The 13,434-nt window shown below is 35.6% G+C and overlaps 1 protein-coding gene and 1 pseudogene across 1 annotated transcript; both read right to left on the reverse strand.

Annotated features, from left to right (window-relative positions):
• Window positions 1-1,424: 1,424 nt before the first annotated feature.
• LOC122355211 lies at window positions 1,425-7,951 on the reverse strand (annotated as a pseudogene).
• A 463-nt stretch (window positions 7,952-8,414) lies between these two features.
• On the reverse strand, window positions 8,415-13,074 carry LOC122355212. Its single transcript, XM_043253266.1, has 10 exons — window positions 12,848-13,074; window positions 12,218-12,313; window positions 12,000-12,132; window positions 10,625-10,746; window positions 10,254-10,532; window positions 10,057-10,146; window positions 9,816-9,951; window positions 9,563-9,681; window positions 9,218-9,481; window positions 8,415-9,133 (listed from the first exon to the last, which is right to left on the reverse strand). The coding sequence occupies exons 1-10, from the start codon at window positions 13,016-13,018 to the stop codon at window positions 8,981-8,983; spliced, it is 1,563 nt and encodes a 520-aa protein (XP_043109201.1). The 5' UTR covers window positions 13,019-13,074; the 3' UTR covers window positions 8,415-8,980.
• Window positions 13,075-13,434: the final 360 nt, after the last annotated feature.

The raw sequence follows: 13,434 nt of genomic DNA on the forward strand, positions 1-13,434 counted from the left end.
GAGAATTTTGTTTCTTATGGTCTGACACTCCTTCAGACTTCTTCAGATGCCTTTTGGCAAATTCCAGGCTTCCGTCTGGCCACTCTATCATACAGGCCTGATTGGTGGATTGCTGCACAGATGGTTGTCCTTCTGTAAGGTTCTCCTCTCTCCACAGAAGAACGCTGGAGCTCAGACAGAGTGACCATCGGGTTATTGATCACCTCCCTGACTAAGGCCCTTCTCCCCCGATTACTCAGCTTAGATGGCCGGCCAGCTCTAGGAAGAGTCCTGGTGGTTCCAAATATCTTCCACTTACGGATGATGGAGGCTACTGTGCTCATTGGAACTTTCAGAGCAGCAGAAATTTTTCTGTAACCTTCCCAGCCTTGTGCCACGAGACAATCCTGTCTCGGAGGTCTACAGACAATTCCTTTGTCTTCATGCTTGGTTTGTGCTTTGACATGCACTGTCAACCCTGGGACCTTATATAGACAGGTGTATGCTTTTACAAATCATGTCCAATCAACTGAATTTACCACAGGTGAACTTCAATTAAGCTGCTGAAACATCTCAAGAATGATCAGTGGAAACAGAATGTACCTGAGCTCAATTTAGAGCTTGACTGCAAAGGCTGTGAATACTTACGTACATGTGATTTTTCAGGTTTTTTATTTTTAATAAATTTGCAACAATTTCAAAAAATCTTTATTCACTTTGTCATTATGGGGTATTGTGTGTAGAATTTTGAGGAAATAAATGAATTTAATCCATTTCAGAATAAGGCTGTAACATAAAAAAATGTGGAAAAAGTGAAGCGCTATGAATACTTTCCGATGCACTGTAAAGTCTTAGAATAATGTTGTCTAGCAAGAAAAACCCACACGATGGACATAGAGGCAGCAGGAGAGCATTTAAAGCCTAAAATTCAATACAAAACAAATAATAACCAAAATGTAAATCATAAAACTGCCAGTTTTAAATGTATGTTCTTTTGATTCTCGTACAAAGTCATGCTGTGACGTAAAATACTGATATGTAAAACATTGGTCACACTAGATTAGATTATATTAGATTAACTACTATCTACTTACATCAAGTACACTGTACTTATTGTGGTTATTATAAATAGAAAATAGCATGTTGTTCAAAACGAGACATTTTAGGGTCGTGGACAAGTCATATCTTTTATAAAGAATCTTTGCAGCTTTTTGCAACATGTACACAGCTGTTTTTGTGTGAAATACAAACTTCACTTCTGTCCCCTATCCTCTAACGATATCTACGATCTACAATATGGTCGATTAATTAAAACTAAAGCTGAAAATAAAAGCATTAAATGTTATATAACGGTTTTAGTTTTGCAGCGTGTATTCTATAAAGATATGTTTTGAGAATAAACTCTTCAGTTCTGAACTCTTCCTAAATTTTAAATATAAAAAAAAAAAGATTTCTGACATATTTATTGTTGAGAAGCGTATTGCATATCATTGTGTATTGTATGTTATAATTAATAATTACATTCAATGAATATACAGACAGAAGAAAAACATGATGTCAATCTAACGGCAAAACAATTGAAATGACGTTAATTCTGCTGTCCATATGTTTGAAAGTATTTCCTTGTAAAGATACACATCTAATGTATACACATTTAAACTCATATAAAGTAAAATGCACATTATAAAACAGCAACAGAAAAGTTAATAGAATACAAAGTGATACATTCTTTATGTCATCTACATTGATATTCAGTAAAACATACAGAAACTGATACACGTTGTGTTACAGAAATATTTGCCCAATAATATATACAGTATGTATATAATATGATATGTTGGTAAGCTAAATAGAAGAAAACACAAATAAGAAATTGTTATCATCGAGCTACTGAAAGGTACCCAGGACTTGAAATGAATCAGTTATTATTTAGAGCTATTCAAATGCCAGTTAATAATTTTTTTGATCAAGCAAATACCCCACTTATGCTTTCTTCACTTTGTTGTCAATTTTTTTACATACACTACCATTCAGTAGTTAAATGTTTTTGAAACAAGTATTTTAATATTGTGAAATGTTATTATGATTTAAATAAGCTATTTCCTATTACAATTTGTTGTAATATGTAATTTAATTTTATGATGTATAGCTGAAATTTCAGCACCGTTAATCCAGTCTTCACCGTCACATGATCCTACAGAAATCTTTCTAATATGCTGATTTGCTGCTCAGTAAACATTTGTTATTACCAATGTTTTAAAAGTTGTGCTTTTACATATATGCATGGAAACCGTACGCTTTGAATATTTTCAAATGAATGGCGCTTATTTGGTATAGAAAACCTTTGTGTCACTATAAATGTCTTTGTTGTTACGTCCGTTCCGTTTAATGCGTCTTTGCTGAATGGACGTATAAATATCTTTCAAAATAAATCTTAATGACCCAAAGCGGCAGTGTTTCATTGCATATAAAACAAAGGCGATTACCGGTAGAAGCAACAGAAAACATAATAGCCAAAGATTTTGTGGAGGAGATGCTGTATAAGATAGAATTATAAATTCTGTATCTGTGGATGGGGAAGGAGGAGGAGGAAGGCCCGGACAGCTGTAACTGTAGTCAGGATCAGCTTCAGCGGAGGTAAACTGCACAAAACCTGGAGGATCACTGCACACAAAAGAGCTGATCCATTCCTGATAGCGTGATACTCTGGTGTACACATCCAGGAAGTTCAGGTCCAGCACAGACAGTCCCAAAGCTAACAATACCAGACTGAACCCATACAGAGCTCTCTGCATGCTCACCATCGGACCTCCTAAGTCCCTCTGAAAATACAAATCAATATATACAATGTAGAAAGTAACGTGACACCATTTTTAGTGTCAGTAAGATTTCGCAGCATGCTGTTTGTGTAAAAATGCACCTTTGGTGATCAAAAACATTAAAATCTTACCAACCCCAGAATTCTCAATGGTAGCGTATGCAGTAACATATACACTACCTAACAACATTATATCACTTAAAATTAAAATTACTTAAATGTTTCAAAGAATGTAATGAACCTCAACATTTTTCAAGCCTATTTATTCTTCATTTGAGTGTTTCTGTACCTGACACGAATCTTTGCCTCCTTCAAGGAGACCAGCACAGATCATGTTGTCTGTTATATTTCCAACTCCATAGAGACAGTTGCACTGTCTGTTACCAATTACAGGAACCTCTACTTCCTGAAGAACTTGATGGGATGGAAAACATTAGATGTTACTTACTCTCTATAGTCATTGAGTATCCTGTTTTACCTAGAAATATGTCATGTTACAGATAAAATACTATTCCTAATCCCATATGATATAACTAAGAGGTAACAGGAATGAATTCTCACCTCCTTCACTAATGTTTCCCCATCCAGTGATCCAGCTGTCTGTGCCGCTGTTGAACACACTGTTATAAGCTGCTAGACACACGGGTCTGATGTAGTCGGTGAAGGTGACGGGTGTCCTCAATTTGAGAAGAGCGATATCGTTTTCGTTTGTCAAATTGTTGTAACTGGGATGTTTGATGATTCTCCTCACATATCTGAACACTTCATTGGGGCTGAAGACTCCCTGGATCTGTCGCCCCAAAACCACAGTGAAAGCAACAGTTGGATATCTGTGGAGCAAAAACAAAGCAGATATAAAGACGTTAACAAGAGTTTTAACCCTGTAAAGCCTCATATATGAAATATTAGTCAGTTTGTTTGTTTAAGAAATTTTTTCTAAAGCAAAGGTAATTAAAAGCACAGACGCACTTTAAACATGACCTGCCAGCAGGTTAAGAGGTTAAAAAGTCTATCAGATGACAAGAAGGCATGTGGTAGATCGTGTTGGTAATTAAGAGGAAATATGCATATCAAAATGTTACTGTAGGCTTTAAAGGGTTAAATAAATCCCTCCATTAAATTGTAAACTACATTAAGCATTCATGAAAGATGAAATATTACTTTGCAAGTTGAATGAGTTTACCCTAGAACACAGCGTGCAGCAGACAGCACCCATTCTTTGTTGATGAGAGAACCTCCACAGATGTGTCTGCTTAGCAGAAGAAGACTAGCCTGCCAGGGCCAGCGTCCGGCTGAAGCGTTCTGACCTCCTACTGTCCTGCTGCTGGTGGTAACTGGGGTCGTTCCACACATCAGAGCACTAGAAACATCATCTGAGGAAGCTGATGCGAAAGACACAACAATGATTAGCAGGCTACTAAACAAGAACATCTCCGGCAGGACTGCTGGGGATGGCATCGTTCAGCTAACTTTTTTGAAGGGGACCCAAGTTTAATATGATCGGTTTTTGTAATAACAATTACATTCATCGTGTTTTTATGATTTGTAGATAATCAAATATCAATAAATAAATGCATGAACTTGTGTTGCTGCTTTCAAGCGTTCAACCAAAAGGCGTACTTCTGATTATTTCTGCAGGAATCACGTCAATTCAAAAGATTCACTGCCTTCCAAAAGTTTGGAAACGCTCTAGAAAAGTGGAGTTTTGGACAATACTGGCATGAATCCTTTTTAATTTGTGATCATTTTGCTCTGATAAGGGACAACACAAACTATGTTTATTACATTGTTTATTACATAAACGCTTTATACGTAGAAACCACTAACATTTTCGATTCATCAAAATATCCACCATTAGCAGCTATTACAGCTCTGAATGATCTTTCAGTTTACTCAAAGATTGACTATATATATATTACTCCAAGATTCCTGAAGGATTGCCCAAAGATGATTCATTTTCTACCACAGTAGCTCAACTTTGACATTTATATATTGCCATTATTATATAACCAAAAATAAAATTATTATTACTGGTCTTCGATGACAATGTCAGGTTACTTTAATGTACATTATTTGCATCCAAAAATGATTAGGATTTATGCTATTATCATTCAAAACCACACTTTGCCAGGGATGTTTCCAAATATTTGGAGGACAGTATTTTTTGTTGTTGTTAGTTTGTTTTACTATATTTAACACAGGAACAAAATTGTCAATGTAATATTACCTTGAGTGTTTGTTGTCCTACAGAATCCTGCAAAACAGAAATAAACAAATTACATTTGAGTAACACTTTTGTTGCTTATTAGCATGTTACTACCAGTTATTAAGCAGTAATTAGGAGTTTATCAAGGAAAAGTCTAATATGCCATATATGTATATACCATCGTTTTCTGATGAGTTGTCAACACGAAATACCCATCTACCCATGACGTTGACATTGCTTGTGTATGACAGATTTGCGACGTCAGAAACAGGAATTGAAAAAAAATTGGTAGAGTTAATCGTGTCAAAGCCGGACTGTCAACGAAGAAAACACAAAGAAATACATTTAATTAAAATCGAAATATTTCACACTTCTACAGATCATAAATTGGGGTGTAACAATATTTTTATGCATTTTCATACTGCTTTACCTCTACGCTTAGGGTGGAAGTGATAAAATCATAATGCATGAGAGTAAATGACATGTTTTTGCCAGACACCAAAACCACTTGGAAAGTTGATTCCTGGATCAGAGCGGAAATTCTTCATTAATAAATGCATCATTTTGTTCAATGATAATATTCATTGAATTACTCATTCAATGCCATAAAAGGGCATGCTAACTAAATGAGAAGCTTACCGCATTGCTTTTTCCATAGTACGGTACTTTATCCCACGTAGCGATAAAAACCCATGAGGCAGTAAAATTCAGTTTGGGAAAATATTTGTTTATTTCTCTCGATGCCCGATTCAAGAGACGAGCATCTGTTACTTGTCGGTAGAAGATGGTTCCCTTAATATTATTATTAATGTCTGTCCATAGTGGAGCGATGATGTCTGTAGATGAGTAATCAGGAAAATAATAGGGATACCACTGATAACGCGGCCTGTCAAAGGTCAGATCTCCATTATTATTCACCTGTAGGATCAAAAACAGTTATCTGGATTTTGAAGATTTGTCATCTCTATGGAATATATATTAATGAATGTCATAAATATGCTTCTTACAAATATTTTGTCATATACACGGCCAAAGTACACAAACGGCTGCAGGAGAGAAATCGGTGGAGAACTTCCATCATCTGACCGAGGACACATCTCATCTTCTACATCTCCATATGGGTAGAATACTCCTAATGTCGCCAATAGTGTTATTGAGTATATTTAAAGATTTAGTCCACTCCAAAATGAAAATGTTGTCATTAACGTTGTTCCAAACCCGTAAAAGCTTCGTTCATCCTCTGAACACAATGAACACTGTCAAGGTCCAGGAAATTATGACATACTTCATCTGCCATCAGCGATTCGATCTGAACTGTATGAAGCGACAAGAGTGGTTTTTGTACACAAAGAAAATAACTAATTTATTTAACAATTTGCCTCACTGTAGCGTGGTGTATTTTGGAGAATATCTTCTAGACGCAAAAACCATACCCTGTTCTGTGCCAGCTTCATAAACTGATGGCAGAAGGACCATTTTGACAATGTGTTTCAAACGTCAAACAAAAAATGTGTTCCAAAGACGCTTGTAGCTTTTACAGGTTTGGAACATGATGGGGCATGTTAAGAAGGATATTTTAATAAGAATCAAAATGGCAATATTTTTATATTAAATGGTGAAGTTACCCTCCTCAGGTCCACCGTCAACACGAAACACCCAGCGTCCCGGGACATTGACGTTACTGGAGTTGAACAGCTTACTTTCATCAGGCACAGGGATTGAAAAATAATTTGCTGATTTTATTGTGTCATAGCCAGCCTGTGAGTAAAATAAATAAATCATGAATAATATGTATGCGGTAATATGATGATCTATGTAACATATTTTCCACTGAAGACATTTCCTGAAGACAAGTCCAACCTGAAACCTCTGATCAGTTGAGGAGATATTTCCGTAGTTCATTACGATGAAGGAAAAAGTTCTGCAAATGACTAGAACAACTTGGAAGGAGGACTCCTAGGAAAAATTGAGTAATTTCAATAAAAAACACAGCTCTATATGGTCAAAACAAAACTCGTTTAACCCTTTCATGCATGGTGTCCACATTTGTGGGCAGTTAATTTAACTCAATTTAGGGGTCATTTATCATGGTCATTTTCTCCCAACCAAATTGTAACCGTGGCTACTATCTTGCATTCCAAAAATTAATTGGTTGATGACATCATTAATCCAAGATGTCTGACTGCAACAGCCTTGTGCTAAATGCCTCAGGCATATCTGTTTTAATTGATTTGAATATATTGCTAATAGGTTTCCTCCTATATGTAACTATTGTTATTGTTCCTACAATATGTGTTTTATTATATTATAACATTATTGATTCTAACAACAGAGCTGATATACATAGCATTAAGCATGTCATAAAAAGACATTTTAACTGCATATTGTCATTTGCGACTTTGTCCCATTTCACCTTTGTTGCATGTTGTCCACATACGTTGATAGATAAATCATTTTTAAATAAGAGAAGTTTGTAAAAATGAAAATGGATTTCAATTTTAGCATCATATTAATGTAATAACAAGAATCACAAAAACTTCTAGATGACGTTTACCATAATTCATGAACGAAAGGGTTAAACTAAATGTATGTAGTCCTTTTAATAAGTTTGATAATATTAAGAATGTAAACCCCAGCTTCATTCTAAACTTAAGTATTAAAGAAATTATATGCACATGTGTATTATTAAAATGCTATAATAATACAAAAAAAAAAAAGAAGCAACCAAATCTACGTACCGTTGTGGGGCTGTTTAAGTAGGGCACCCCATTCCAAGTAGCAATAAAGACTATTTGCACTGAGAACCCAAACTGAGGGAAATACTGTTTGATATCATTTCTCGCCCGGTCCAGAATATGGCCCCGAGTTACAATTTGGTAGGAGATGCTTCCTTTGACGCTACAGTCGAACTTTGCCCAGAGTGGAGCTATAATGTCTCTAGGAGAGTTGGCAGGAAAGCCTTGGGGAGGCTTTCATAAAATGGTTCAAACGTCAAATATCCATTATTGTTGACCTACAGTAAAGATTTGAACATTTAACTGAAGCAACATGACTTGTATTACATTAATGTACTTTAAAATGCAATATGTGTAATAAGACTTCTCACATATAAGTTGTGGTATTTGCGTCCAAAGTACAAGAAAGGATACTGCAAGAGCAGAGCTGGTGAGCTTCCATTACCTCGACAGAGATACTGAGTGTTTTGATAGCCAGCTGGATAAAACAGACCTGGAAAAATGTGTCATTGCATGTTACGGCCATATTATATGTAACTATTATCATTATTATTATTATTATTTTAATTCAATAAAAAAATGCATATTAGGTCATTTAGCCTAATTAGCCTAAATAAAAAATGTATTACCATTTTCCGTTGGCATTGTGTCGACACGAAAAGCCCAACGCCCAAAACATTAATGTTTGTGGAAAAGGCCAGGTTAGCGATGTTAGGCACAGGAATTGTATAATAACTGGTAGAATCAATAGTGTCATATCCAGCCTAAACAATGATTACAAGCATATTCGTTACAGATATACGGCAGCCTTTCTCTCAACAAAAAACAATCCTATAGGTTGTTTGTGCAAGCGCCTATATTTGCATTTTAAAGTTAAGCGCCATCCAGCAGGCATAAAAATCATCATAATATGATGCATGTTTGTCATTGCTTATCAAAATGCAAGTTTATTTAATCAAACCTATCATTGCATTTCATTGTATAACTAAATGCGCTGCCAACTGAGGTACACCAAAACCCAGATAAACAAACATAAATATGAAAATGTCCTGTTACCAATAGGTGCACAATTGTAGTATAAGCTCTGATGGGACGTGTTTCAGGGGAATTGGACAAACAACCTAGAGGCTTATTGGTTAGAGAACAGGTTGATCTTTGCATAATAGGAGCTGTAGCTAAAAATCTAACAGTGCTGTAAAACAGTTCTGTTACATCTCTACAAGTATATTTAATCTTAAAAATTTAAATGCCGTTAAATGTTTTTTTTTTTAAGTACAAGACTTGTAAAAGCTTTCTCACCAGAGCAATATTTTTAGTTTGGGGAATACTACCATAATTAAATATAATGAATGTCAATCCAGAACCAGAGATCAGCAGTAACTGAAAAGAGGAATTCTGCAGAAGAAAAACAACAGAACACCAAATAATTACATAAAGTCTACAAGACAAAGTGAAAGTAAATAATTAAACGAATCTTACCTGTGCTGAAGTGTTGGAATAAGCAACTTTATCCCAAGTACAAACAAAAACTGAGTTGGCAGTGAAATTTGCGTTAGGGAAATATTGACGTATATTATTTGTAACTCTCTGTAGTACTCGGACACCTCTGAATTGTTGAATGTAAATTTGACTGTAGTCAATATCTGTCCACAGTGGAGCAACAATGTCTATATTTGCAGGAAAAGTTGGGGAATTTAATGGAAAGGATGGCCAGTTGAATGTAAGAAATCCATTTTTGTGGACCTAAAAACAACAAATATCACATGTTCACAAATACTTGTAATGGCTAGTAAGTGATAAATTGCACTGATTTAGTTCCCTCACATAAACATATCTGTATGTGAGCCCAAAGTAAGAAAATGGAGCCTGCATGTAGCCAATCCAAAATCCATAATACGGTAGAAGGTTTAGTTTGGGGCTGTTCCTAAATGGATAGAACAGTCCTGAAAAAAAAAAAAAAATCATCACACTTAGGATTTTAGTTCATTTGTCACTTTCCCATTGAATTGATGGATGATAAACAACTATTAAACGAGACATGCAATGAATGCCATGTTTAATTATTAAATTACTGTACCACTGTTGTCTGATGCAAGGTCAACTCGAAATACCCATCGACCCATGACGTTGACGTTGCTTGTGTATGAAAGGTATGTAACGTCGGAGACAGGAATCGAAAAGAAATCAGTGGAGTCACTTGTGTCATAGCCAGACTGTCCATCAAAATAACAAGACATTGAAAAGTTTGGTTTAAATTCTGTATATATATATACAATGTACAATATATTTTGATTTCAGTGTATTTCCAAATTACGTACCTGCATATAATATGTTGGGGCAATATGACCATAATGTATGAGTGAAAATGACATGTTTTTGCCAGACACCAAAACCACCTGAAAGGTCGACTTTAAAAAGATAAAGGGAATAACTACATAAATTCATAGGAACATTTTCTTTACAGTTTCTTACTCTACAGTTTCTTAATCAAATTTCTATGCAAAACCAGACTTACTGTTTGTCCATATATGTAGTTTGGTACTCTATCCCATGTAGCAATTAAAGCCCATGAAGCAGAAAAGTTCAGGTTTGGGTAATATTGGTTTATGTCTTTTGAGGCCCAATTCAAGAGACGAGGATCATTTACTTGTCGGTAAGAGACAGTTCCTCTCTGTGTAATGTCAATGTTTGTCCAAAGTGGAGCGATGATGTCTCTTGTAGAGTATGCAGGAAAAGAGTTGGGATACGACTGGTAAAATGGCCCACCAAAAGTCACATATCCCTTGTTATTCACCTGTTCCATGAAAGGAAAATCAGTCTTCTGATTCATGCAAAATATGAAGCTAATCATGTTTCAATAAAACATAATGCGACAACACTGCTTACATATAGTTGATTATAAATTTGCCCAAAGTAGACAAACGGCTGTGCCAGGGGGATGAGTGGAGAACCTCCAAAATACTGTGCAGGGTTTTTTGTATCCTGATCTCCATATGGGTAGAAAATTCCTATAATTGTAAAGGTACATTAAATGGGCGGTTAATTGCAATTATTTATTTTTTTTACATTAGTGTGTGAGGTTGCTGTTTGAGCATAAACAGTATCTGCTAAATTGCGGCACTGAAAGTTGCAAACTCAAGGGTGAGTAAATGATGACAGAATTGTCATTTTTGGGTGAACTATTTCTTCAAAAACTGTTTCGTCATCTCCTTTTCTAGCGACAGGTAAGCCTCCCTCTTCTTGTATCATTAGTGACCAGCCAGCTTACGCAGTCCACAGAATACTGGATGTCCGTTGAGTACGTGGATCCCAGCAGTATTTTGTGGACTGGGAAGGCTATAGCTCTGAGGAGTGCTCCTGGGTTCCTGCCAAAGACATATTGGACCCCAGACCAATTCAGGAATTTCATGCTCGTAAGCCTAGTCATCAACCGTTCCTAGAGGGAGGGGTCTTGTCAGAGTTTTGTCTTTGTAAAGTTTAATTTTGGCAACTAGATGCCCCTATAGTGCCCTCATCTTGTGTCTCATTTTGGGTATTTAAGTGGATCACTTTTGTTTCTTTGCTTGGTTACTGACATTTCTTAGCCAATCCTTTTGTAAGTCTGCTCTGGAGCTTTACTTTAAAAGCTTTTTTGATTGTTTTACTCTGTTCATTTTTGTTGGTTGATGCCCTTTCCCTTGGTCTTTGTTTTGGAGATGTTCTCCCTCCTTTTGGATCCTTTTTTGGACTAAAGACTATTCTGTTTTTTGACCTTCACCAAGAAAATGATTTTTGTACACTTTTGCTATTTTTGGTAATTACATTCTTCTTCTCAGTTAATTTGATAACATGTACAACTTTTGGGTTCAACCTTTTATGCCTCAGTGGTGGAATATAAGACTCTTGTGTCAGAGACCTTGGCTCCTTTCTACAGAAAAAAGATATCCATTAAGAATTGCAGTTTCTGGCCTCATCATGACAAAGAAACCGTAATTGTTAAAATTACAAATTGCTTTCTTCTTGCATTAGACCAACATTTGATTGTTGGTTTTACTTGATCTTAGTGCATCCCAAGGTAATGCATGGTGCATTACACAAGCTTTAGTCTAGATCCAATCTTTACAAAGACCTGAGATAACCAAACAAAAGATGATGCCAACCCCTCAGAGGACCTCAGATGATGCAAACATACAAAACTGCCAATTTTTTTTCAACTGAGGAAGAAAGCAACGTCTTGTTTTGAAAAGTCGCTGCACTTTATTAAACAGAGTCAAAGGATTACCTTCCTTAGGTCCACCATCAACACGAAATGCCCAGCGTCCTGGCACATTGACATTGGTGGAGTTGAAGAGCTTATTTTCATCAGGCACAGGTATTGAAAAGTAATTTGTTGAGTTTACAGTGCCATAGCCAGCCTAAAGGAAAAATAAATCAACCATGAAGGCTTTGCAGCAGATGATAGATGTAGACATCAGATATATGATTCTTATTCTTTCTGACCTGAAACGGTTGATTCGTAGAGGAGATATTTCCGTAGTTCATCATGACAAAAGACAGAGGACCACCAGAGACCAAAACAACTTGAAAAGATGAACTCTGTTAAAACAGCAATAACAACTGAAAATCTGGAATAGACTGAGAGTAATTTGGTCTTTATGATTAATTCTGAATTGCATGATTAATTCATGATAAACAGTTTTACATTAATGTTCCCTTTATAAAGGATTCATAAAGGTGTTTAGCAGATAAGCAGATATAAATGCATGCATAAAAATATTGATTGCAATAGCTGCAGATTTTGTGTAATTTTTCACTCACATGTTATAAAAGCTTACTAAATATATTTATCCAGACTTATTTCACTCAAAACCAGATTCCTGATTTATTATGATGCTGCAAAAATGTATTTTTAGTGAGACTTTCAGTGAGACTGAAAGGTGTCGTATATATTAGTTTTATATTACATGTTGATGTGTTTTATATCCATGATATAATGAATTTGTATTCCAATATTAGTTACCTTTGAACCTTTAATATAAAGAACCATTTAATAATAAAGTGTAATGTAAAATCAACACCTGTTAAACATTTATTATTGAGTTAGAAAACTAACAGTAGCAGACAGCTTACCGATTGTAAGTTGTTATAGTAGGGTACTTTATCCCAAGTGGCAATGAACAGCCATGAGGCAGTGAAGTTCAGATTGGGAAAATACTGGTTTATGCTGTTTGAAGCTGCTAGTAAGAGTCCACCACTGGTGACCTGACGATAGGAGATTGTTCCATTGACAGTGTTGTCCATGTCTGTCCAAAGAGGAGCGATGATGTCTCTGTTGAGTTGTGACTGTAAGTTACTGGGTTTCGCTGTGAGAGAGGCCACAAATGTCAAATGGCCATTGTTATTAACCTGAAACAAAGACAAAGGACATTATAAAAGAATATATTATAAAATAAATATTATAAAAGAGCTTTGGCAGCACAGAATAGGGTTCACGTTTAAAAAAAACATACACAAACTAGGATATACAGAATATGGAGAGAATTCTCTTACATAAGTCTTTTAGTAAACACGTCCAAAATATACAAAGCGCTTTTTCAGTAATATTTCTGGAGAGCTTCCATCGTCTGTAGAGGGACTCCTATGTCTTCATTTCCAAATGGGTAGAAAAGGTCTGAAAAATATAATATAAATTGGAGGGGTGAATTATTTGTTGAAGG

The sequence above is a fragment of the Puntigrus tetrazona genome, chromosome 12, assembly GCF_018831695.1.
Source record: "Puntigrus tetrazona isolate hp1 chromosome 12, ASM1883169v1, whole genome shotgun sequence".
NCBI lineage: Eukaryota > Metazoa > Chordata > Actinopteri > Cypriniformes > Cyprinidae > Puntigrus > Puntigrus tetrazona.

Bases quoted from the DNA above. Each gene is read 5' to 3' on its own strand.
- LOC122355212 (XM_043253266.1), bottom strand. From the start codon at position 13,018: ATGGACAACACTGTCAATGGAACAATCTCCTATCGTCAGGTCACCAGT. The intron at 12,133-12,217 runs GTCAGAAAGAAT...TTTTTCCTTTAG, and splicing joins CTACGAATCAACCGTTTCAG to GCTGGCTATGGCACTGTAAA. The intron at 10,747-11,999 runs GTAATCCTTTGA...TTACAATTATAG, and splicing joins TGATGGTGGACCTAAGGAAG to GAATTTTCTACCCATATGGA.